This window comes from Triturus cristatus, chromosome 10 (genome assembly GCF_964204655.1).
Source record: "Triturus cristatus chromosome 10, aTriCri1.1, whole genome shotgun sequence".
NCBI lineage: Eukaryota > Metazoa > Chordata > Amphibia > Caudata > Salamandridae > Triturus > Triturus cristatus.
The window spans coordinates 763,083,367-763,111,317 of NC_140593.1; the positions used below are offsets into that span (position 1 = coordinate 763,083,367).

At 42.3% G+C, this 27,951-nt stretch overlaps 1 protein-coding gene across 4 annotated transcripts in view; it reads right to left on the minus strand.

Moving 5' to 3' along the window:
- Positions 1–27,951, minus strand: part of MRTFB (myocardin related transcription factor B) — a 275,157-nt gene that overhangs the window by 120,069 nt on the left and 127,137 nt on the right. For 2 of the 4 annotated variants that reach the window (XM_085628294.1, XM_085628293.1), the window contains exons 5-7: positions 26,771–26,932; positions 24,528–24,697; positions 20,042–20,167 (exon numbers count right to left, since the gene is read on the minus strand). In XM_085628294.1, the coding sequence (XP_085484420.1) occupies positions 20,042–20,167; positions 24,528–24,697; positions 26,771–26,932 (458 nt within the window). The remainder of the gene's footprint in view (positions 1–20,041; positions 20,168–24,527; positions 24,698–26,770; positions 26,933–27,951) is intronic. The other 2 variants (XM_085628295.1, XM_085628296.1) reach the window with 1 other exon arrangement.

Consider the following 27,951-nt stretch of genomic DNA (forward strand, 5'->3'; position numbering starts at 1 on the left):
AAGGAAAAAATTGAGTTTGGCAAGAGGCACTGAAGAAAAGAAAGGCGAAGCTTGCCAAGCTCAAATTTCTGAATATTGTATGTTTGTCGTAAACAGCACAGCTTGCTGCCTGTGCCGCACATATTACTAAAAGCATATAATATTGAAAAAAATTGAGTTTGGCGAGCCGTGCCGAAGAAAAGAAATGCGCAGTTCATCAAACTCTATTTTTTCAATATCGTAAATTTTTCATAAGCTGCGCAGCACATTGCCTGAGCCGCTCTGATTACTAAAAGCATATAATATTGAAAAAATAGAGTTTTGTGAGCCGTGCCGAAAAAACAGAAAGGTGCAGCTGCCATTGTTAAAGATGAAGGCGTGCCTTGCAGCTTACAATTAGGTAGTGTGCAGGGTGTAAGCAGGAGAGCTTATTGTGCCTACAACAGCAGCTAGGGGAAAGTCATGAATAAAATAGTACTCACAGACTGTAAATAAAACATACCAAATAACAACACATGTAACAGGGGCCGTCCACATGGGAGGTTAGAAAAGGAGAAAAGGTGGCACTGAGGGGGGTCTACTAAGCCCATTCACTAATCAAAAGCCACCATTTACAAAAGGACAGTAAGAGGAGCCAATTGAAAACATGGGCGGAAAATGGGCGGAGCTTCAAGTCCATTCCTGAATACAACATGTCTAAAAAGAGACAGCTAGACCTAAAAAATGAGGAGAAATAACAATATTTCTCCTCGTTATGCCTCACCTGGGGAAGCATAGCATTTTGAAGCATTACCAAGTGTACCACTAATGGTAAATTTGGAAGTGTACCAAAATCCATGGGTGGATGCGTGAGAACACCCACACTCCACCCATGGCATGCCTCCTTGTTACAGAGTAAAGCAAGGCAGCGATTTGCACTGCCTTGCGTTTCCCTAGATCTATCAAGCCATGATGAGCCACGTGGGCTGGCCTTGAATGGCTTGATAAATCTCACTTAGGTTTTACATCACTCTTGCGCCCCCTTGCGTAGCGTAAAGGCAATGCAAAATGTTGATAAATCAGGCCCTAAATCTGTTGCAAAGTGATACATGAGGTAGCGGACTCGTCGTTCTGCCCCACTCCACCCTTCTTGAATATGCCTTTACTGCTTGACTATGCTATCCCTTAAATTCAAGGCTAAAAAAAAGAGGAATTTTCCAATGGAGTGAGTTCACAGTAGTGCCTGGTTCCTGTATTTCCAAGGACAGCAGCCATACTTGATTCAAGGACATCCAAACTGTGCTTGAGCAACACACCCAGAGAACTAGCCTGAGAATAATGGCAAGCAGGGAGTGGCACAGTATCCCAATAGAAACCGGTGACAGAAGCTGTTGATAAGTCTAGCTTCATTAGTATTTTTGTGCTAGAAATTTTTAATTCTAGCAATCAAATAACTATTAAAAAGAAATTATCTGCAAAGTAATAGCACTACTTGGAAAATACATTTGCTGCCAATGATACACGTGCTGTCTGAACACCAACCATTTTGCCCCACATAATCCTCCAGGAATGGGCTTTGGCTGCTCAGCCCTGCTGCCCACTGATATCCACCACCAACTGAGGAGAATCTATTCACAGGGATTTGCCGGCTCCTTCTGTGTTATATAGGCCCAGGAGAACTGACCAGAAACTAGTGGGAAGCAGCAAGGGATCTACACCCTTGGTCTTGGAGAACATTTTATACCAAGCAAAAAGCGCAAGGTATTCATTAAAATATTAAGTGCTTGCTATTTAAGCCACAGAACCAGCACTTTAGTGAAGCTGTGGAGTAGGCTATGCCAACAGATAATTAGAGCAGCCTGCAGAGTCAGGTAGACCAAGTATAATAGTTTGCCCTCAAGCCTAGTTAATGACTGAGCTTATGAGATGGCATGTTGCCCAGACAATACTTATATCATCACACGCATTTTATTTTAAAGGGCAAGATGCCTGCCCTCACACCAATGCTGAATCTAGAGGAAGAGTTGACCTTTTAGAAGACAGACATTCAGACACGTTCCCAACTGCAAAGGTTTCCTACCAACAACAACCATGCAGTTAGCTGGGTGCATTCAAAAAACATTGTGTCAGTCTACTCAGTGACGTTATCATGCCAATATGCCTCTATCAAACTATATATATAAATATTATGTTTGAGATGGACTTTGCATGAAAAGGCATTTTCTACATCTGTATATAAGCAACTTAGCGAGCTAAGTATTGGGATGACAAGTTTTGTAATGATCCATCCCCAGAAAAATAAGTTAAGGAGAGATTTGAAAAATGCAGCGTTTTTCCATTTTAGATCCCATAGGAAATTTTCTGAAAGATGTAGCAAAACGGCTGAATGGATGTATATCAAACTTTGCATTAAAAGAGAACTTTGCTGACAAAGTGTGTATTTTGTGGTTTGGTGTAAATCTGTTGAGACATTTCTGAGATATAATTGTATTAAAAAGTTTTTACAAACACTTTTGGCCGAATTATGGCTGAAAAATGTTTTTCAGTTATGTTGAAACTCGCAAGTCGGAGACTGCTTGCAAGTGCTCATTTTAGATGCTGGGTTTAAAAGTTATTTTGTGTCTGACTTGTAAGTTGCTTTTAATTCATGAGTTTCAAGTAATGTAAAAAAAAGAAATAGTAATCAAAACACTAAAATGAGTATCCGGCTTTGTTTGGAAGGCAGGAAGTAGGCACTAAAGCATGATGGGCACAAGGCCTGGCTTGCGGCCAACCCCCACTAAGCCCAACTTGTGACTGACCCTTTGTCAAAACCCCACTGTGCACTGTCACATACTAAACCTGGCATTTGAGTCCGGTGTTAACAAAATCTGTACAGTTCTCCAGGTAGCAGCAAGAGCAAAACAGGATGAAAATTACCCTGTAAAAAATGAGGGAAACTGGGCACTGAAATAAACTACACAGGAAACTGAAAACACACAATCCGCTGAATTGAGTCTAATCTGTCACAGAGGCCCTGGTAAAGTTGTTGTGGTTTATTCCTATATTGTTGAACAATGTACAGGTACTCAGGTCACTTTATGAAAGTCCAAAGTTCTTAAGTTAGTGTTCTTTCCATATGCCAGAGTTATGTACATAAAAATTAAGGCTTCAGGTTTTAATTTTTTCATACTTTTTAAACATATGTATGAACAGAAAAATTTGTTTTCTCTGAGTGATTATTAAATAAACTGAAAAAAAGAGTACGTTGTTATTTTGTGGATATTTACAAATGCTGCCAATCATGTCTTCCAGGACATTATCTGTGCAAATTGACAACACGAGGAGTTAAAAAAGAGAGTGAGGTTGCATCTAAATAGATGCACTTGTTTCTACCATAATGTCAATATTTTTATATTAGTGTACGTTTGTATTACAGTTTGTCTGCTTATTTTAAAACTCCATGTCGGTGCACATTTAACTGTTAAATAAAACCGAAAATATATTATTTACAGTGTAATTTTTCACAAAGCAAAAAATATATGTAGGTCAATACTGACAGCGATGACGTGAACAAAAAATAAACATGGACTTTCATTTTTTTTTAAACCAAATCGAGGTTTCTTCTTTGTCAGGAAAATCTTCACAAAATTCTTTCATCCACAAACAAATAACACACAACTCAAAATTTTCAAACATACAACAACAACTCCACTCCAAAATAACGTATTGGGATTACCATACAAGCCAGAAAATGTATTTTTTAAAAAAACACAGCTAAAATCGTGATGTTTCAGATATTATATACCTTTGTTAAGTCAACACATCATACAGATTTGTACGTCTCAAAGCCATATATTCCCCTTCACATGGCAGCCTGAGGAATGGATCTATGTGGCGGATGTTACACGCCAAAAGGTGGATGAGTTGAGAGGCAAGTCTAATAAAATGTATTTTTCTACCAGAATGTATCTTGTTTTTTGCTCTTATTTGAAAAACTAAAAAAAGAAATAATTAAAGTCACTGTTTAGTGGGGTACATCTTGAACCTATTATGTTTATACCCCAAAATATATATATGTTGTATTAGGCGATGGGGCATTAATGAATAAGGGAGGGCACACTTTTGTCAATTTCTCAGATGAGGCGTGGATCCAATGTGGAAAGCTACTTTCATGCTGGGACTGACTGACTGCGTCTCCAATCCTTACTGTGGGGTGGAAGCACAAATGTATGTGAGTTGTGAACAATATTTTTATGGTTTATAGCTGAGGAGAGAAGAATTTTCGTAACAGTTCTCTTGAAAAGAGATAATCTTGAAATAATTTTTAGTTTTTGAAAAATAAAGACTTCTGTCATTTAAAATAATAGTTGTAAATGTTAACAGTAATAGCTTCCAGACTGAGTGATGTGCTTGTGGTATGTTCACTCGACTCTCAGCCTTATATCAATTTAACTTAATTACGAGCTACCAGTTGTTGCTCTTAAAATGTATGTATATCCGCCCACATGCAGGAAAAATACTATTTATTTGCAATTCTCTTTTCAAAGGTGTTCTCCCTCACATATCTTTCACTATTTTTTCAGAGTCTTGTTAACACTTCACAATATTTGAAAAGCTAAATCTGGCAGTAGATTATTTCCCTACATTATCTATTGACTTGGGACAACCTCCCTCTCAGCCTCAGCAGTAGGTAATACTGTGCAAATTTCAAATTTCGGAAATTTCTTGGAATTTCGCAATATGAAATTCTGAGTCAATATTTCCCTGTGACACTCTCAGGGGACTAGTTTGAGAAAAAATGTCTGTGAGTCTTTTTCTGCTCCAATCAGTCTCCTGACAATATTATGTGTGACTTTTCTTTACGCAAGGTATGCCTTCATGTAAAAAAGACATACGAGATACTGGAAAAGCCTTTTTAGGGCAGCGTCACATAATTTTCTTGTAATCATGGAGTTAGACTTGGTTTATACAATTTAAAAATCATTTGAAATCCTATCTTTGCACAAATGATCTATAGGCTGTATGTTGGCGGCAGTTTATACCAAGCAGCATGCTTTATAAAACGGTATTCATCATTTCTTGATTATTTTTTAGGGGCATAAATAACACTTTCACTGGAACTTGCTGGTGTTCACTAATAATATCCACTATGGAGCGCATTGTGCAGTGTGTCACAGTCCCAGGCCCGCTTGTTCACATTGTGAAATAAATGTTTAAAAAACAAAACAACCATTGGAAGTTACAAAAATAATATATTAATTTTGTACATTAACTAAGATTGCTATTTAGTATAAGATATCTTTGGTGATCAATAGACAGTCGGAAACAAATGGCCTTGTCCTGCTAAAAGTTAAATCTTTTTGCACCACAAATGTTCCCTCCACTTGTGCATTCCTAATAGAGCTACTGGAAGACATATTCAACAATTTTCAATGCAGTCAAAACACTATGGTCCTGTTAATGAAATGATAACTTCTAAAAAGTAACTTTTCTACTGAGAAAGATCACACTAATTATTACTGCATACTAATTTAAGAACAAGATACAAAAGTGTCGCTGTGATGCGTGAGGTTCTTTTTGCCTCAGATGAACTGTCTCCTTTATATAGACTGTTGAAGCTGGCTGTGAACTGGAGTCATAGGAGGCGGGGCTTGTCTGCTATAAATACAGGAGCAAGTCCAACCAGAGAACCAGGCAAGAGTGGATTCTGAAGAAAGAGGAGACAGCACTGAGCACACAGAAAGATTAAGATGATTACCGTTATCATTTAATCCTATGGTTATTTTTCCTGAAGGGCAAGCATTACATATTAAGGGGACGAACAAGACTGGTCACCATAGGTGGGTGGGCGAAGGGGGGAGGGGGTTGGAGGAGGGGGAGAGAGGATCCACAGAGGTTTTAGGGTTTAGGTGGGAAATGACAAAAGTTGTCTTAGAGTGCATTTGACACTTAGATGAATTGTTGGGAGGATGGGGGAACTCTCAAATTGAAGGGGTGTGTTTCGAAATCTGGGGGTGTAGCAAGAGGATGCTTGTGTTTTAATCCTTTCATTCATAAGAGGAGTTTTATTAAAGAAAAAAATGTTTTAAAAAAAGAGAGGTCCGTACCTGCTCCTTTCAGAGTATTTGTTGCATATGGCACAGTGTAGTATGTTCCTATCAGAGAAAAAAATCTTTGCAGATATAGGTCTCTGTAGCTGTATGTCTTACGCTGGGCAAAGTGGAAGAGGTGTAGCGCAGTGGCCAGGGTGACTGACTCCGGAACCCGGGGGCTCACGGTTTGATCACCGGCAGCAGATCAGGCCAGCACCATGTGACTCTGGGCAATAGCTCGCTAAATCTTCCCCATGGCCCACAGAGCCTTGACACCTTTGGGTAATTGTTTGCGCTTTACAAATACTGGACATTTACATTTGGACAGGGATAATAGAGAGACAGCAGGTATTAGTAAGAGGGTAGGTTGTGGGAAGATGGGAGAGTTTGACGGACACTGGCCTTTAGAATTCGGACCAATCAGGGGGAGACTTTGGTTACCCTTGATTGGTCGATGCAAGTTAAATATTGTCCAATGTGCAGCAGCCTCAATGTCTTTAACTGTCTGGTTAAATCATGAGTGGGGTAAGGAAGGTCTTTACTTAGGCACTCACTTGTTTGATGATTCACCACTGCACATCATGAGGGCATTCAAGTCAAAACGGTGCGTGGAGATCATCTTTAATGGAGAGACAGACATGCAATCTACATTCAATCTGCACTTGGATAGTTTAAGTTCACCTTCTTCGACTTAGTCTGTAGCATCTCTGAACAGACCCGTTTTAAGTTCATCCTATATCCAAGAACCTTCGGTTCTGCTCTCAGTGTAGGCTGAACGCATTCAAGGCTTTCACTCGGTCCAAGCAAGCTATCTCTAAGAGTCTAGCCAGTTTTTAGGCAATTGCTACTTTACAGATACTGTAGGATTTCCTCAGCTCTAATAGCTTAAACTATTTTGACTGCCTTGATTGTTTGTGGTTCAATAGATAGATCTGTGTAGAATATGTTTCACAGATTATCAAATGCATAAAATGAATAAATTGATGAATTGTATTTGGGTTTGAGAGATGGTCTTTGATACATCTGCGGTTATGTGGTCCTATGGCCAGCAGATGAGTGAAAAACTGCCTTCAGCACACCCAGGTTGAATTTGGGGGAGGCCTTAAAGTAAATGGCTATAGGGCTGTCAGCTGAGAAGTGGCAAGAAAGCGCCTTCAGATGAAATTCTAAAGCTGCTGTATCTGGCGAGAATGGAACTATTAGTAGTTGGACAGAGGCTGGGCTGACTAAGGTACTTACAATACTTCTGCTTGATACATCAATTTTCATCAGATTCCACACCTTGTGAATTTTCCTTCCAAGTTTCAGACAGGTCCAGAAAGCTTTTCACCAGCAATTGCTCTACAGTGTCGCCAGGTAGCACCATGCCGCTCCTAATGTGTCTCTGCTTCTGAATATTATAACATCCAGGTATATTAGGTGCCAGCAAGCATGCTGGCCTCAGTTCCTAAACTTTTCCCACACCTTATCAAGGCATGAGAAAACAAACCGAGAGCAGTTACAGCTACAAATAAAGCATATAACATGCTTGTTTGCCTTGGAATATTATAGGTCACTGCACTTAATCCTCACGCGAAGAGGGTAGGTGGAGAGGAATATGCGGGAAAGATTATTTACTAACCAGAAATATCATTATCAGATGAAGGTAACTACTCCTGATCAACATCTTGAGGCACATTTTTCTCCTTATGAATGAATCCCATAGCAGTAGCACCAGTATAATGAAAAGGGCATTGCAATACAGCTCGCGTCAAAGTATCCATCACCTCAGTCCTGAGACATGAGGCAGTAGGGCTTTCAAATGTAAATATGAACTTCACGCTATCCAGCAAATGTCTACAATCTGGAACCTCCGGAGAGAGTCAATGAGGCAGCCATGGCTGTAATGGAGCATGCATGAATGCCCTCTGGATTGTCTTTCTTGGTAAAGAAAGGTATAGCAGATCATAATACAGACACATGATTTAACCCCTTCAGCGCTGCGCGGATTCCCCCGCGGTGCTGAAGGGTTCTAGCGCGGGCGGGGCCATGACGGAACGGTTCCGTCATGAGCACAGCTCAACCGATGCTCATGACGGAACCGTTCCGTCATGAGCATCGAAGGGGTTAACATAAAATGGGCTGTTTAGTCACTGCCTTTCTGATATGGTGAAGCCCAAAAAGGCCTCATCATCCACTCTGTCCTGGCGAGAGCAGTGGATGTAGTAATACACAACTGAATCAGGGGATCCGTCTATGAAATCACGCCGACTCGTTGCAAGGAGAGAAAGACGGGAGAGTAAACACTGAGCATCAACACAAACAGTGGAATCATCACAAAAGTCAAAAGAAAGTTCAAAACTTACTGGGGAACAGTGAAAGGAGGGGGAGGATGTAAGAGAAAACTTTTCAGACCCTGCAGTGTAAGGGATTACATAAACTGCAAGATGTGTGTAAGATTTAAAGGGGTAGCCACGGCATTTTGGGACTGGGTTGAGAACCAGACAATCTAGTTGTGAGAGGTCTGCTCTGCACAGGAGTGGAAGGGGCAGCCTAGTGTTGAGTTCCAACAGATCGGTGTCCAACATCCTCTGCGTACAACGTGAGGAGATCAGAATTGGCTGAGCAAAATCCTTATATACCATCTGCAGTACTTTTGACCAAACAGGGATAGGTGATCACACCTACAAGAGGTCCTGAGACCAATGACCCTGCCATTGAACCCTTCAGGGGGAGGAGGGGGTTTGAGGCCATGTTTCAAAAGTGAGGCCACTCCCTGTTTTTGCCCACCACTATGAAGTTTCCATGAATGGATACTCAGATCATTTCCATCACTGAGGGATACACTTGCCACTAATGGTCCTCTAGAGAGGTGATTGCGAGCATCCACCCTCACAATGAGGGGAGCCTGTTAAGTGAGCAGATACCAGGAAGATTTCACTTCTACAAGCCAACTGCTTCCCAACATTAGGTCCACAATACCACCAAACTGTGTCCGTTGATATAACTAATGATGGTGGTCTTAGGTGGCAAAATATGGATTGTGCTCCCTGATATGGAATTGAGAAACACTTTCATTGTAAGGCAGACCACCTGCAGCTCCAACACATCTTTCTGTATCTAATGTTCTGTTATCAAGGCATCAATTTTTTAGATTCAGTATCTTGAGGAGGGGACGGAAATAAATTAGGATTCAGTTTACTGGTTGAAACCTGCAAAATAAGGCCCTCTGGAATGGGATGCTTGGTGAGAAAATCCAGGTCATCATGGCGCTGGTCAGGGACGCATGGTCAACTGCCTGTTCGCCAATGGGCATGCCCAGGTAGCCAACAGAGTATTGGCGAGAGCATCTTTAAACAGAAGTAAGGGCACAAATGGTGCTTGCACTAGCTGCAGAATTTCAGAGGGCTGCTGTAACTTTAGTACCTTGGCTGCCCTGCAAATCACCAGCATCAATTAGGCACTTTCTTCCGTTGGTGGCCCATGTAGCAATTAAGGCACTGCCTCAGGAGAGGTGTCAAGCCCACTGGTGTTATGTAAATCAAGATATAAGGCATCAGCAGTGCAACGAGAAGGAGCAATCCATCCGAGAAGGCACACCAAGTGGAACCAGAAGTACATTGAATATTTGCAACATGGCCTCATTAAAAGCCTAGATGTGGTGTGGGGTCAATGCTAGGTGGAGAATTCAAGGTGCATCGGGACCATCTAATGAATCGGATCAGTGACTTAAACGGAGTGCAAAGATATAGTAGCAAGGTCATGTAAAGCAGCTGGTATTTTCAGCTTCTCTACATTTTGATCATCTGGGAAAAAAACTCTGAAGTCTGAGGACCAAAGGTTTGGTTCTGGTAGTAAAGGCATGTTGGCGTGGTAGACATTTGTGAATATTGTGTATCGCTGCACCTTTCATACTCGTATACATGTGTCACTCACCATGTAGGTGACTGAGCGTAAGTGACTGCAGAAAAATAAACAATGGTGCCCGACAAAACAGAATGCCTTGAATGAGTTGTTGCTCTTAAAATGTATGTATATCCACCCTCATGCAGGAAAAATCCTATTTATTTGCAATTCTCTTTTCAAAGGTGTTCTCCCTCACATATATTTCACTATTTTTTCTGAGTCTTGTTAACACTTCACAATATTTGAAAAGCTAAATCTGGCAGTAGATTATTTCCCTACATCTAAGTGTCAAATACACTCTAAGACAACTTTTGTCATTTCCCACCTAAACCCCCTCCTCCAACCCCCTCCCCCCTTCGCCCACCCATCTATGGTGACCAGTCTTGTTCGTCCCCTTAATATGTAATGCTTGCCCTTCAGGAAAAATAACCATAGGATTAAATGATAACGGTAATCATCTTAATCTTTCTGTGTGCTCAGTGCTGTCTCCTCTTTCTTCAGAATCCACTCTTGCCTGGTTCTCTGGTTGGACTTGCTCCTGTAATTATAGCAGACAAGCCCCACCTCCTATGACTCCAGTTCACAGCCAGCTTTAACAGTCTATATAAAGGAGACAGTTCATCTGAGGCAAAAAGAACCTCACGCATCACAGCGACACTTTTGTATCTTGTTCTTAAATTAGTATGCAGTAATAATTAGTGTGATCTTTCTCCGTAGAAAAGTAACTTTTTAGAAGTTATCATTTCATTAACAGGACCATAGTGTTTTGACTGCATTGAAAATTGTTGAATATGTCTTCCAGTAGCTCTATTAGGAATGCACAAGTGGAGGGAACATTTGTGGTACAAAAAGATTTAACTTTTAGCAGGACAAGGCCATTTGTTTCCGACTGTCTATTAATCACCAAAGATATCTTATACTAAATAGCAATCTTAGTTAATGTACAAAATGAATATATTATTTTTGTAACTTCCAATGGTTGTTTTGTTTTTTTAAACATTTATTTCACAATGTGAACAAGCGGGCCTGGGACTGTGACACACTGCACAACGTGCTCAATAGTGGATATTATTAGTGAACACCAGCAAGTTCCATTGAAAGTGTTATTTATGCCCCTAAGAAATGATGAATACCGTCTTATAAAGCATGCTGCTTGGTATAAACTGCTGCTAACATACAGCCTATAGATCATTTGTGCAAAGATAGGATTTGAAATGATTTTTAAATCGTATAAACCAAGTCTAACTCCATAATTACAAGAAAATTATGTGACGCTGCCCTAAAAAGGCTTTTCCAGTATCTCGTATGTCTTTTTTACATGAGGGCATACCTTGCATAAAGAAAAGTCACACATAATACTGTCAGGAGACTGATTGGAGCAGAAAAAGACTCACAGACATTTTTTCTCAAACTAGTCCCCTGAGAGTATCACAGGGAAAAATTGACTCAGAATTACATATAGCGAAATTCCAAGAAATGTCAAAAATTTGAGATTTTCAGTTTTAACAGTATTACCTACTGCTGAGGCTGAGAGGGAACTCTTTTGTGCGGTCAAGGTAGAATGACAATGCTCTTGCTCCGTCCAGAAGGTGAAGTCGCTCCACCTCCTTAGAGGGCTGTGGCAGAGCATAGAAAGTAGGCAGAGTGATTGGATGGCCTATATGAAAGGGAGTGATGACTTTCAGTGGAAAGGATGCTCTACTTCGTGGAATCATCTTATCTGGGTAGATGTCCAATGGAGGCTTGGATGACAAAGCAGGATGCTCATCGACCTTCCGGGAAGATGATATTGCCGTTAGGAAGGCTGTCTTGATCGTAAGGAGCCTGAGAGCACAGTTCTGCAAGGGTTAAAAGGAAGTGCACTTTAGGAACGTCAGGACGGGATTAAGGAATGTAAAGGGAGAAGGCAGAAACATATGTTGTAAACTTTCCAAGAACCTATGAGCAATAGGGGATTTGAAGAGGGAGGGCTGATCAGGCAACCACAGTAAGGCAGAAATAGCAGAAAGATAATCCTTTGGGTTCCCAAAGCAGAGACCTTGTGGGCAAAGGGAAGAATAAAGAGAAGAATCTGAGACAGAGGAGCAGAAAGGGAGTCAACTTGCTTTTCTGCACACCATGCCACAAACTAGCCGCAACGGCCGGAATATACCATTTTGTTGGAGGGACACCTAGCTGCTTTAATAACATCGCATACTTCCGACTGTGGCCGCTCCATCTCCATGCAAGAACGTAGAGAGTTGACAGGTTCGGGTGGAGAACACTCCCCTGCAGTTGCGACAAAAGATCCTCTATAAGGAGCAGCCTGATCGGAGGTCCGATGGCCATGCTCAACAGCTCATGATACCAAACTCTCCAAGCCCAGTCCAAAGCCACAAGGAAGACTTTCGTCCGGTTGTTCCTGATTTTCTTGTGAACTCTGGGCAGGAGTGGTATGGGCAGAAAGGCATGCAGGAGGTGTAAAAACAACTTGAGACAAAAAGCGACTCTGAATGACATGGAATCTCCAGCATGCAGAACTTCTGGAATTGCGCATTTTCGGCGATGGAAAACAGATTTAACCAAGATTTCCCCACTGCTGAAAGAGACCTTGCACCACCCCTGGATGGAGGCACCATTTGTGATCCGCTAGGCATCTTCGGCTGAGTTTGTTACCCATATTGATCAGAGAACCTGTCGGGTGTTGAACCACTAGGAAAATGCCCTGACATTCCCGCCATATCCTTGATGCTTTGCCTCTTAACAAAGAGTCCAAGGACCCAACCTTCCTGCTTGTTGCAGTACCATATGGCACTGGTGCTGTCTGTGAATACCTGCATTAGCTTTTCCTTGATGGAGTGTAGCAAGGCGTTCAATGTAAGCCGGATTGCCCAGAGCCCCAGAAGGTTGTTGTGGAGTCTGGATTGCGACGGAAACCAGAGACTTCTAATCTCCACCTCTCCCAGATGTCCTCCCCATCCCAGGAGTGACACACCTGTCACTATTGTGAGATCTGGTTGGAGAAAGGAGAGGTGTCTACCGCAGACTAGATCATGGCTGGTTTACCACTACTGCAGATCTTGTGAAGTTCCATCCAAGATCTGGACCATGTCAGAGAGATTTCCCTGATGCTGCGCCTAGTGGAACATCAGGTCCCACTGCCGAGCCCATGTATGAAAGCAGGCATGTGTCACCAGCAGGATGCAGGAGGCCATGAGACTCAGCAGCCGCAGAGTCAGTCTCACCAAAATCCAGGATAGAAGCTGAAGCATTGGTATCGTAGCCTGAATATCCTGGTATCGCTTTTCATGAGGATGAGCCTGAAACTGCACCATGTCCAGAACAGCTCAGATGAAAGTGAGCATCTGAGAGGAAGTCAGGTATGACTTTGGCACGTGGATAGCAAATCCCAGCAAATACAGAGATCAACCATAGTCTGAAGATGGGAGACGACACACTGGAGCGAGACTGCCTTGAACAGCCAGCCGTTGTGATAGGGGAAAACTTCCACCCCATGTCTCTACAGATGAGCTGCAACCACCAGCATTACCTTGGTGAACACTCGTGGGGCACTGGTCAGACTGAAAGAGAGCGAAGCAAACTGAAAGTGCTTGTGGCCCACCATGAACTGCAAGTAATGCCTGTGAGTAGGCAGGACGGGAATGTTGAAATATGCGTCATGCAAGTCCAATGCAATGATCCAGTCTCCAGGGCTGGCAAGACCTGAGCGAGGGTGAGCATTTTGAATTTCTCCTTCCTGAGGAAGAAATTGAGAGGGAGCAGGTTTAGGTTAGGACAAAGACCTCAATACTTCTTGGGCACCTGAAAGTAGCAGGAATAACAACCACGATTACTTCCGGTGTCAGCACCCTCAAGAGAGCCGCCACTTCCTGGCAGAGCAAAGAAAGATGGTCCTCTGTAATCCTGTTGCATGCAGGTGGCATGGGTGTAGGCGTAGTCTCGAGGGGGGGGGGGGGGAGGGGGGGGGGGGAGTAGCCCCATCGGACAATCTGCAAAACCCATTAGTCCGATGCAATAGACTACCAGTGGAGCTGGTGATGGCAGGTCCTGCCCCCCACTGAATGCCCATGATGAGAAGGGGGCAGACTATAAGGGCTTGAAGGCTGTTAGGGGGTGGTGGACTGGTCTTGCCTACGGCTGCCTGACCCATGAGGTCTGTGGGTACCATGTCCTCAGCCACGCAGGGGCTGCGAAGATTCAACACTGTGGTGGCTGGGCATGTACAGACGTAGCTGGAAGCCCCTTCCGTGGCCACGAAAGGAGCAAAAGGCAGATTGGGGGTTTTGAGGAGCCATGGAAAGGCCCAAGGACCTGGTCGTAGCTCTGCTGTCCTTAAAGCATCAGCTCTGAATCCGCATTGTCTCTGAAGAGACAGGAGCTATCAAATGGGATGTTCATAAGCGATGCCTGGAAATCCCCAGAAAAGCCAGTTGTCCCCAGCCAGGCATGGCACCGTAAGGCCACTGTCGGATAAACTGCTCTGCCCAGCGAGTCAGTTGTGACCAGTCCACAATGTATCATGAAGTTGGCTGCATCTCTCTCATCAGCAACAACCTGGAAGAGCATGCCATACAGGGTCACCGACTTCACGCCACAATTAGGCTATGGCCCTATCGGCACAGCAGTAGTATTCATGGTTGTTCCTTATGGCTTAAGGGGTCATTGACTTGAACGCACACATGGATGGTAACCTGATCAGTGCAGCAGCTGTCTCCGCAAACCTCGCTACAGGGAACTACTTGCCAGGATCCCCCACTGGACCTTGCTCCATCCAGCACTCTTCTTTCCCTCACAGGGCATACTGGGCTCCTGGCTCAGGAAGTCTCTGATTTGCCATGGCCCCCAGCTCTGGTCACAGGCAGAGGTCTTGCAGAGCTTCTGCTCCTTGCACAGCCCGACTAGCTATTTGACAGTTGACAATTTTTGGGCCTAGAGATCCCCTTCTTATAGTTCATTTTCAGACACCAAATGTGATTTAGGGTCTATGTCTTGTAAGATTGTGATGGGGTCTGCTTCTTTGTGAAGTGCCCACTCCTCTGCCATGCCCTTCCTCTAGAAAGGAGTCTTTCACAACAGGTGAAACTCGAAATCTGATTCCTCCACAACACAGGCCATGGAAGAGACTAGAGGTTCACATCTGGATGTCAGCCACAGTGGTATGTGCATCAGAAGGTTGGCCCAGGGCCACAGCCCTACTCTTTATGATTCTCTTATAAGCCCCCATCTCCTTCCTGAAGTGTACACATGAACCTTTCCAGCAACCTCTCTCTGAATCAAAGTGCATCCTCTGAAGTGTACAAAAGAGCCTGGCTTCTCCTTCTTTTAGTGTGTGTCCCAAACAGCTCACAGGAATGCAACAATCCACAAATCGGTCTGGGAGATTCCTCTACCTACACAGGCTCCTCAAGTCAGCCCTGGGTCTCATAAAAAAGAACCCAGAGTATTCCCTGTATTGCATTATTCACAGGCACACATACTCCCAGCTCATGCACAAAACACAAACACAAGCTGCACAGAGCTACATATTAGCTTGATGTAGGCCAAGGGTGAGTTAAGCACACAGCGGCGGAACTTTCAATGAGTGAGACTGTGAACTTCACTAAAGTGACACAGATTTAAAAAGGCCTGTTCACTAATACTGATCACTATATGGTAGCTGCCACCACAGCGCTCGTGCGACCTAACTCCTGAAAAAGGCAGTAGCCTTTCACCACTATAAGGATAGTGCTTTGGGTTCCCCTCCTGGCCCAACAGGACCACAATACATGAGACAGGCCTATGTCATGGCACAAAAACATGATTGGTGTTCGCCCATGGGAACAAAAATCAGTACGAGGGATCCATACATCGTTGCAGATGGGACACTCATGACAGGGGTGTGCGTCTGCCCCCTTGCTACAGACTTTTCCGGTTCAACACTTCGGCTCAGCAAGGGCATTGCCTCAGCTTCCATGTAGCATTTGCGCAAACCGTGCCAGCTTCGGATTAGCTCCCATATCCACATCAAACATAATGTGAAGGGACAGGCTTATCTGTGGTATCAAACATCAAGCGGACACCATACAAGCAATCTGGACCACTTAACATGGTCAGACTCGGTTTAACACCTCATTAGCAATGGAACAAAACCAGCAGGAAGTTTTTGCAACAAGATTATAACCATTAACCCAAAGTTCAGCTGATATTGCCTTTCACGTTTTGGATTTAAAAAGAGTAACTTTGGTCATATAAATAATTGACTACTGTATTTGAATTGTACTTTTGCTTTTAGAATTCTTTAAAAAAAACATATTTGAAAACAGCGGCTAGACGGAAAAAGAGTAAATATCATATGAGAACCAGAATGCCTTAAAGTATTGAATGATAAAGGTTGAAGTGATCTGGAGGCAAGGAAAGGATTACAAAAATTAAATGAGTCACTGCTAGACTAAACCACTTAGTAGTGTTCTACTGCATCTGACAAAAGGGAAACTAAGATATTACACACCCGCTTCATTTTCCACTTTACAGCTGATTCCCTGTGTCCCAGCAGATAACAGATTTATGTCTAAAGTTTAGCGATCAAAAAAGTAAACTTGTGGACATGGCATCTGACGACTTAGCTGCCTGCCTTAAAATGCCCACTTAGGGCTTTACCATGCTAAGCATGTGTAATCCCTTATCATAGAAATGAGACCACTTAAAAATATATATACATATATAGTAGTCTGCAAGCCTCGCTCAACATGCAGTGGAAAGAAGCCACAGGATGTTGAAGAAGTCATGATAGTACAACTACCACAGAACCAATTCTGAGACTGTCTACCACAAGTTAAAACACTCTTAATAATGCCTTTTCTAATGGGCCACCTCAATAAACCCTACCATAAGATTTGGATTCTTAAACAAATGGACTTACGTTTTTGAATTGTTTGCTAATATGGAAGGAAGCATGACTGGGCCTGTGAAGCTTCAAACCCTAGCATGGCTTGCGAGCCAGGGACTGTGAAGCGCTTAAAACAAATATATATATACAAAGGGGCCAATGGAACAACCGTAGGGGTGGGCACAGGCGGCTCTGCAGCCAAATCCTACTGTACACAGCCAGAGGCGTTGCAGCCCTATCAGGTATGTGACAGGAGAATGCAGCACACCATAAAAAAATGCAATACACCATACATGAAAATAAATTCACAACAAAACACAGTTAAAGGTTAGTTATGGATCAGTGAACATCTGAAAGAGCTCTCAAATTCACCTCTAATGGTGTGCAATGCACAAAACACATCATTCCCGACACCTGCCTTAATCAATACACCACTTTGGTGGTCATCTGAAAAACGAGTCTGTCTACCAAGAGCAGATCATAGCGGGATGCATGAATTATGGTACAAGTAGGCTTTTTTCCAGTTTAGACTAGCTGAACCATAACTCGCTGTGGTTTTTTTTCCAGTAAATATATACAATATGCAGTTAGTGATAGTAACTTTGTTTTGATGGTTATAGCTCACCTTTCTTTGAAAAGGTGTTTCTTGCCTTTCCAATAATGTTGGTGCCATATGACAGACCTGCACAGAATGAGCATTTACTCAGTTATGTTTTGGTATTTCAAGATGGAAGGTGGGTGGAGATAATGATGGTTGATCAAAAGAGCTCAGTTTCCCTTCCAGCTTTAGTTGGCAGTTTTGGCTTTTTACTATAGCATAAACAGTTTACAGGAATTATACCACACAACTGGCATGAAAAAAGAACTTTGCTCAGGTAAGGGCCTTTTCTGCAGTTTGGAATACATCAATCAATTCAGTAGCTTTTGAGAGTTTTGCGTTATAAAAAGGTGTTGGGTCTGTTTTGAACGGTTAATCAGTTGTGCAGAATGGATTGGTTGGCGGCAATTGAAAATGTTTGGTGCGCCAACCATTACAGGAAGCCAGGTACTACAGCCAACTTCCTGGAGAAATGTGCCCAAGGGGAGGTATCCGAGCATTCCCTGAACACCTGGAGAATGTGAGGTGAGGACAGAGGGACAGACAATGCCCCCCAAAAACAAGCATTGGCAATAGCAACTGACAAGACATTGCAAATTGGGCAATATCTTTTTTGTAATCATTTTTTGCTAAACATATGCAGTTTGCAATAATAGTCAAACGTGTAATAAAAAAATTTAAATAAATGGCACACCAGTCCTGGTACTCAAGTGCACTCCTTTTCTGGCAGCTGTGGAAATGTGATAACGTAAAATGCCATCACTGACACTGCAAATCAGGCAATGGGCGTGGTGGGATGACCATTTCATATGATGTATGCTGTGGTGGGTGGAAGTAAAATGTTAAATGTCACTTGATCAGACCAGTGGAAGAACTAAAGAATCTATATTTATTTATATATGTAGGTATTTTCTTACAAATTTTTGGTAAAGCCGGAGACCTAAAAAGTCCATGTTTTGTCATAGGATATGCAAATGTGGATTGGGAACAACAAACTTTTTTTTTTTTTAAATGTAATTTTAATTTTAACAAATCCCGAAAATAGGGAAAATTCACAATGCGAATTCACACAGTCAAAAACCAAGAATGGTGAAATCCTACTACATACGTCTGAAGACCATGCACATCTGCTTCCTTGGGGGCTGACACAACAGCTGATGGCAGTCCAGGCCCAGCACCCACAACCTGCTGTGCTTATATCAAGGCCAAAGTTTTGCTGGGTCAGTGGGTCAAGGTTTAATGCAGGGAGTGGCCTTTGGAATTGCGTAAACAGTTCAGTGGCACATGGTCTGGTGCAGTGCCTGCTAGACAAACAGGGCCTCCGTCTAGATACCACACCATACAGCTGAAGGATGTGTGCATCCTACTTGGTGACACAAGGCTTCCGTAGTTGCCATGCCCTGTGCCCAGAGCCTGCAGTCAAATGGAAAGTACAGCACCCTTAGTGGTATGGAATGCCTTTGTCTAGAGTCCACAATGCACAAATGAAAGCCATGCACAGAGGGATCAGAGGCAGAGTAGGTGGCTGGCTCCAGAGCCCACTGCACACAGCACAGTATTCGGGTTGGGTGGGGTGTTTGTCCTGCACCCAGAGCTCACTGTGCATTGTCAAGGCGATGCGCAGTGAGCTCGGAGCCAATGGGACTGGTAAGGAGCTAGACTCCCTGACCTGCCCAAAGTAAATTAATCTATTATGTCAACAGAGATGTGGTATATGATGTCAACAGTGAGATCATCATTTATGTCCTTTGTTCTGTCATCTGCAACCTCATGTATGAGGTCATGATTAATGTAGAGAGGAGAGTTGCAGTTAACTATAACTGGCAATTTTTCCAGTCTTTATTTTCAACTTACAAATGTAAATATGTCACTTTAATTATGTATGCAACGTTAACCATACCTTATGTTTAGCAAGTGTTTACGTGAATACATAGAACTCTGTCATGTAAACGTTTACATCTTCATTCTTTAACGTCCAAGGATGTGTCCATGCTAAGCATTTGTATATTAAGTTCCAGACAGGCACTAACTGGCTAATTTACCAAAGCTAAGTGATTACTGTTTTAACTCCCGTACTAAGTACTTCTTTCATGCATCATAGAGCAAAGTAATGAGATATCACCTGCCATAGGTACCACTGCAACCCACCGGTAGTGCCATTGCATTTTCATCCCTTACTTAACCCAAATTTAGGTGCCGCCAAGTGTCCAAAAGCCTCTGACAACAGTTCAACGGATGGCCATAGGACGCTGCAGCTGGAACTCCTTAACTTTGGCTAACAGGCGACAACAATTAGAACAATGTTGCAGTTCTGGATCTAACCAATAGAGAAACTGATGATGCAAAGTTGCAATAGGTGACACATATGGGGGCACTGAGACGGCTCAGATGCACTCGCCAGCCTTACTGTAACTTCTTATCATCAAGTTCTTGACCTGGGACCCGAACAATTTTTTATCCAGCAAAATAGTTTGATACCCTTGCTCCAAAGTCTTCATGCATAAAGTGTGGATCTAGTGGCCATCGTCATTCACTAAAAAATCTCTCCATGTTAATGAAGACCTTGTTATTGGATCGTTGAGTAACAAGCGACAGGCAACATGAAAAGGTGCCCTAATCAATTGAATCACAGAAAGTGTCTCAAGCCAATGACAGGCTCACCTTGACCAGTGCTGGTGCAGGCTTTGCTGGAGACAATGCGGTGTTGACTGTAGGGCGTGTTATCTGCTGCTCCACAGCAGGTACAGGCTTCAAGAACTCCGGGACAGGTGAGGCCACTCTTTGGTGCTACGAAGTGGAGAAACAGCACAAAGGTCATGTTCCAATTCTTTAGCAGTCATATCATGAATAATGACAACAAAGTTTAACAACTGTAACACAGGATGAAATCTGTAGCTCGGAAAACTCACAGTAATGGTGTTTTGTATGATATCCATATTGGGTGCCTCAATTTATATAGAAAATGAACACAGCAATAAGCCATCCTAAAAGTACTGGACACTATTGTTAGGTTTCTACAATCCCTACGATTATCTTACACAGTTCATGTAATGGATCGGCAAGAAGAGCTGCTAACATGTTTGCAAAATCACTTGACTATCTTGTGCCAGGGTAGGTGAGCACGAATAGCCCATCCAAACGACTGATGCTACATCAGCAACCCTGTGAAAATCATTGTGGAACAAAGATCACAGTTCTCAGTTACCACTCTGTATCCTCAAATTGAAAACTGAACCATCCAAGGAGAGACAGCAGGGCAGAGAGCTGAAACATTGCCAGGGAGGACTTGAGTGAAGTGTTGATTCCCTACTTCCAGGTGGAACGAATGAGGAGCAGACGTCATATTAACTGAAGCAATTTATTGACCACAAGTAGTAGCATGTGAGGTGATTTCAGGACTGAGAGACTGAAAAGAGTGGATAGCAAAACCACCAATCATTCATAAGTATTTCTGTACCTACGGTGGTGTTATGTATTATGTAGTGAATATACATATATGAGCAGTGTTACCTGCTGCTTTTTTACTATTGTTGAGCGTGCGGAGTGCCATGACTCGCAAGAGGCAAAGGTCAAGTGAGTCATTATGTCCCTCCATCAACAATGACAATTGATAAACATCATGTTAAACTCTGGTAATCTGCATGTATGGTTTAAGCTGTTCTGTGTCTTTACTGTAGTGGCTCCCTTTCTGAACAAGTGGTGGGGCAGGGGAAAAGAGGCGATGGGGGAATAATAAATACAAATAAAACACTTACCTGCTGCAGCGCTGCCGGCCACCATCTTGGGATTTTTCTGACCGGGGTCCCTGCACACTGCGCAGGCTCCTAGAGGCTAATCTAGAAGCTGCTCTCATGAGAGCAGCACCATGATTGGCCTGAGCGGGCTTGTTTAACGCCCGCTCAGGTCCTAGAAGCCTCTACCTCTACTCCACCCAGCTGAGCAACACAGCTCGGGTGGTGAGAGCTCAAAGTGCGCATGACGGTTTGGCCGGCCATAGACACCTGGCCAAACAGTCATGCCCTCTTTACAGTCCTACCCCTGCACTCTTCATGCCCACACCTCATCCAGACCTGGCTGCCTGCAGCAGAAAGAAAAATAAAATGATAATAAAATGGTTTTATTATCATTTTATTTTTCCCGTTTGTTTGCTGTCTGGAACTCAGCGGGGGAGGGGTGATGCTCACCCGAGAACCCGCCACTGTGTTTTTATATACACTTCTTACAAACAAAATTATTGAAACATAAGCAGAGCAGAAGGGGTAACACTCGCCGCAAGGTTAGGTAGAATAACAGTCACTAGGCATTTGTGAGTATGCCCCCAGTTGTTTTCTTTTGTAAATATTACAAATTTAAGAATGTAATCTTTAGGCATTTTGTTAAGTCAGTTAATCTCCACTGTTCATATAACATATTTTGACCTTCGTACTGTAGTAATAAATGTGTGAATCATTCTTTATCAGGAGACTTTTTCCAAATAACACGTGCAAGTGGACTTCATTTATTTTTTCACTGCCAGGGCATAAAACCAGAAACAATTAAGTGATCTGCTTCACAATCAATCGAGGTAAGCGATTGTGTTCCCAAAACTGTTCTTCATTCATGCAATCCCGTACGCACTACATAAAATGTAACGTATAACATTTTCCCATCTGCTTTGAGGAGTGCAGCTGGAGGAAGTTTTGCCACCCCATGCATTTTTATAACTACAAAGTATAGCCTGAAGTTCCCCTAGGGATGGCTAAGTTACTATGGCAAGTCCTACAGCTCATATGGACCTCAACACAGCACGGGTCATTTTCTGGGGTGCAGTATGTACTTTGGTGCTTTGTTTTTCCAGGGTGTCGTAGAAACCAAGTTTTTTTCTAACTCAGACATGAGATGTTCTAGGCTTTTAGCCTCAGTTTTTATCTTTGCCACAATGATTTGTTGACTGTGAAAAGGAGGAGTAACTGAAGCGATGAGAAGAACAGATAGGCTGATGAGCAAGTATCAAATAACCTTGTTATGTCTAGCTATTGCATAAATACCTACACGTTTGCCAAATACAGGAACAAGACGCACCTAGCACTGCCATGGATGATAGAATAGTTACATTCTTATTTCCTACCAGACTTTAATGACATGAAGAAACCTAAATCAAGATCCTCTTTATTTCTAGAGGCAATGCTAAACAAATGCAGAACAGAATTAGTGTGGAAATGGACAGCAAACTGTGCTAAAATGTTCTTTAAAAGATTTTCGGTTAGTTATTGAAAACTTTATCAGGAAAACAGTTCAAATTGGAGAATATAAATTAGGCTCCATGTTCTCCGTTTTTACTGATTTTTACAGATAAATAAAGACAGAAAACATTCATTTTCTTGTCTGTATTTATTTTTAAATGTGGATAAAAACGGAAATTGGGTTGCTTTTTGAGTAATTCCAAATACTATCTGCCATGACTGCCAGGCCAATAGATATGTGGATTGATAGGGGTTTTAAAAAATAAAGGCGTTTTAGTAAAGAGGCTTTAATAGCAGTAGATATGAACAAGGTTGATACTGAAATTTCCATATCTTCATATAAGTGTACTGATTTATCTTCTGTGGGTGTTCAGGGTACTGAAACCAGGCAGATATTCAAGCATGTGTGCATATTTATAGGTTAAATAAATGTGGAAATATACTAACCTCAGACTAATTTTTCCACAATACCCAAAATATACATGGATAAATACAGATAAAATGCGCAAAAATAAATAAATATGAATAAATACAAGCTGAAATGGCAAAAAAAAAAATATCATAAAACCGGGAGCCCTAATTTATAAATCAAAATGACCTATTGACTAACTATTTCTTAAGACAGAAAAGGCACCAAACACATTCAACATTCTAACAAAATATCAACAGTTATATGTCTGTATTTGGCATACTGCATGCAGCCATTAGACTAATTCAGAGCATGCACAGACAAGGCGAGGACCTGAAGGAAAGACACAAGGACTCAAATAACAGGTAGGAACATCAATTGGTGCATAAGAGAATAGGTTGAGCAGGTTGCAGAACTGTCAGTCAGCTTTCTAAAGTTCCTTTTGAATCTTTGCTTTTTTATTTTTATGTAGCACAAACTTGGCCCAAAGGCATTAGAGTACTTTAAATAACACATTTTTTTCAGAGACATTGAAATGAGTTTATTTACCCAGAGTTATATGATGTTGAGCTAAAGCCGGTATTTGAACCTGGTTCTCCAATTCCAAGGTCCGCAGCTATTGGTGTTCGGCCACATCTCCTTCCGTCTTGAATTCTAAATGGCCTTCCGCCCCTGTGATAGGGCCCGGAAGGGAATTTCCAGAGCCTTCATCTCAGAGCTCGGACCTTATGGCCACATGTATTTAAATCTCCTTAGAAACCGGGCACAGACAGACACGTTAGAATCCCATCTCCAAGCACCTCTAGAAGTGAGAATTGAACTTTTGCGCCTTTCCTGACATTTGATATTTGTGGGTCAATAAAACTGTATTTGGCCAACACTGGCATCTCTTGAGATGGATCCATCTTTTCAGGTGAAGAAACCAACAATTTCTACACTTAAAAGAGTGCAGCTATAAAAAGTTCTCTGATCTCTCATCACTGACATCAGTTGTTAATTCTCAGGAAACTATACTGATTTTATTAACATCTTAAAGGTGAAGGGCTTTGTAAACCGGCCAGGATTTGACCTTGAGATCTTCAGGTTACACACAGATTTCTACAACGGTCGCATTAGGCAATTCAGCTGTCTTGAAGCCTTCTTAACAATGATTGACCTATAATACTTATATATACTTCCATACATTGATGCATCCAAACCATCACCAGTATCTCCGGTTTCTGAAAACCTTACCAATTTGAAGTATTAAAATATAAGTTGAAGTCTGTTTCTCGTAGATTTACAAATTGTCTCGCAGAGGTGCCAATGCACCTTCATCGTGACGTCATACATATTTACCTTTGAGATTTGGGTTGAGAATGTTCTTCCTCTTGAAGCAAAATCCAAGAAAAACTCCAAGTCTTTGGTCAAGCTCCAACATTAGTTCCTAACCGACCAAAACATCTAATCATAACACAACTAGCCAACGGTATGCTACAACAATGCAGCTGGTCATTATTTTCAATGAGACCTTTACCTGGACAGTGGTATTCTGCACTGGAGACAATTCACAGTTCTTCGCCTCTGCTGGCGAGGCTCCTGAACTTAGGGAATCCTGGCTTGCTGGCTGTTCCGGTGACAATGCATCACTGCTGTCCTCATCAAATGAGTTAGTATCCAGGTTTTCAGGAAACTCATCTTCACCATCTGCAAGTACAATCAGAAATACATTGTCCAAAATTCATAATGGTATTTAGTATAAGAGTAAGCCTACACACACACACACACACACACACACACACACACACACATAAATACACACACACACAATTCCACACACACACCTATACACATATATAGGCACCACCAAGCATAATACAACTTTCCTCATCACCAGCGGTGTCATGGAGGTTCTTCCTCCATGTAACTGCTGATGGTGGGGAAAGAAAGGGGGTCCCTATCTTGCCCCTGTGCATGGGGGTGCATGCAGGGGGGCACATGTTGTGCCCCCTGTAGTTGTGCACCCCCCAGTTCCTGCACAGGAAGGAATGCACAACATGGTGAATTCCTTCCCGTGCAGGAATGCCCATTTGCGGTCCCACGGCAGTGCTGTTTAAGGCTCACAATGAGCCTTTAAATAGCACTGCCACAAGACCGTCACACTGTCTGCCCGCCAGACCACAAAATTACTTGTAATCTGGACGGCAGCTGTGACTCTTGGCAGTGCCGCTCGCTCCCGCACCGCCAAAAGTCATAATCAGGCCCCAAGTTCCAGTTCCCTTCCAATAGGATCCTTCTCAATTGTACTTGTTAGAGGCCCACCCCTTGGTGGTGCAATACCACAGTCTCGTCACAATGTGTAGGAGTTATCTATCAATTAAGAGAGCATTCGGAAACTATGTGCAGTTTGGGAAACAAAATATGGTTCTGGAATGTTAATAAATTAAAAATGGAAATCACACACCATCCAGCCATCTTGGAATATTTTCATGGTGACAAGTACACTATGGATCAGTGACTTTAGGAACTTTAGCCATTACACAATATTTTTTTAATCTTGACACAGCCTCGTTCAATTGGTAATTCGCCCTCTACCTTGGGTGTTCATCAGATATCATGATGACTATATTATTTTGAGAAACATGGTGATCATGGTGTCTTCTTTTGAACTGCTCTAGCTAGTAGGAAACTAATACATCTGTTTCTTATATAACTTTAGATCCACGTACACATACAATTTGCAAGTGATATGGTGTTGTTTTTTAATTAAACATAGGGTTCTTAAAACATTTTTGGCCTTTGAAGATATTTGTGGGTAAGAACAATGTAGGTGTTGTTCAGCAGATTAATTATTTTATTCCATTTCTTTCAACAGGGACTCTATTCTGTTTTGTTCCCCAGTGGTTGATGCTCAGCATTTGTCCTAGTTGCCTTTTTTTCAGGCATCCATGAGCAAAATCGGTCAGGAAGATTAATTTTTAGGTAATGTGCATACTAATGGAAATGCCAAATATTGTACCACTTGAATAACTCAGCAAAATGTTTAGTACCCAAAAAAATAATATAATTTTATCTTAAAAGGAGACACTTTCTGAGGGGAAGTAAGCAGAAATACCTGCACTACTGACCAGGGATGAAAGCAGCATGAATATCATGTACTAGCAGGAGGCGGTGTGCAGAGCTACTCTTCATTATGTGAGAGGCTGAATGAATGGAAGCACAGTGCATTAAAGTGAACGATGGGGACAGGGGCATTGAATGCATGAAAGAGGGAGACAGAGACACAACTCTGAATAGGGGCCAAAATGGCACCCAGTAAATAATGGTGAGAGGAAAAGTCGAAGAGAGAGCAATACAGACTGATACAGAAGAGAGTGAAAGCGAGAGAGAGTGCAAGAGCAGAAATGCGATGGACGAAAGGGAGGGGTGTGAAAGAAAGAGAGAGAGAGAGCGAGAGCTCTCACTATTGACAAAGGGTTAAGGGGAGTATACATACATACAAAGCAATACGGAGCGGGGAAGTGGAAAATGCAGAATGAATAAACAAATGAAAACATTTGTGGCTCTTATTTTTGTAGAAAACTTAACTCGGATAAATGTGTTATGGCTGCTCACTTTATTTCTGTGAAAAAAACTCTCAGCAGTTATGGACTCATTTTGCACGACCTTCATGATCTAAGAGTTTCTCTACTATGTCTTTAGCCTCTACAGTAAGCACGGTCTCCTCCTATATGACTCTCAGTGGTGTGTTCCATATTGTAGGGCCTCTTTTCTACTTGCCTGTGACTGCCCCATTAACAACAGTGTCCACTGGAAGGATATTCTTCTCAACCAGCTCCATGGGGCCAGGCCTCTGAGCAATCTTCTCATTTAGGTCATCGGCTAGCCGGGCTCTCTTCAGCCGCATCTGAGTTGCTTGCAGAGAAGGCTCAGCAAACGTTTCTGTGGGAGGAAACACGGATTCCTTATATGGCCACGCCATGTTGGGGCAGTAATAATTCAGGGTGCCATATGGGCCTATGCATACTACATGCTGTCGTCGGTAGATGTCAGGAAAACACATGTCAAGAACTGAGTGACCGCTTCGGATCAGTGGCAGGTTTGCTGAGAATTTCACCTGAGCACACCAGGTGTCCCCACATTAATATCTTCCTTAATGTCTACAATGCGTCATGTAATGTAAAGGAAGAAGGATCGGCTGAGATCTGATCAGAGAGTAACAATTTTGGCAGCGGTGTGATTCAATGTGACTGTACTCTGGAATATCAAGGACAAGAAAATAGTGGTACACTAATTTCGTGGACAAAATATCGAAAGGTATGTGAATATAGGAAAGTATACATTTACATTCTAAACTATACAGCTATGTACCTTAAAGATATATATTGCCAGGTACACATAGGTGATGTTACGTACAGAAAATCAATACATACTTACATTTCGATATTTTGTCCCTCAATATTCTGTCCACGATATTATTGTCCCATGATATTCGTAATCGATAGTCAAGATCCACACCACTGAATGTTTGAAGCGCGAAAGCATACCTGGATCTTTCTTTCTCCCCTCATCAGCCCCAATGCTTACTTTTATTGAGATTATGTGCAAGGCACAAATTTCCTCATTTTGATTTATAGGGAGACATATTTAAACAAATAATGAACAGCTTATTACAGGCAAACTGATTCTCCATCCCAAAGATATCAAACATATTGCAAGATATGACAGATAAAATTACATATCAAACATATTTGCAGGATGTGAAAGATAAAGCTGCAGAAGCTAATTCTATTTCCTGAATATATGCAGATATGTGCTCTTTGCTGCAATTTGTTCTCAGACACATGGAGACTGGTAACTCGTAGTATTTTAGTAGCTGCTTTGCAGTTAATACAAGCGGCGGCCAGCGCAGCTAAGCGCTGTGAGGCAGGGCGGGGTGGGAGGGGGTGGAAGTCAATAGA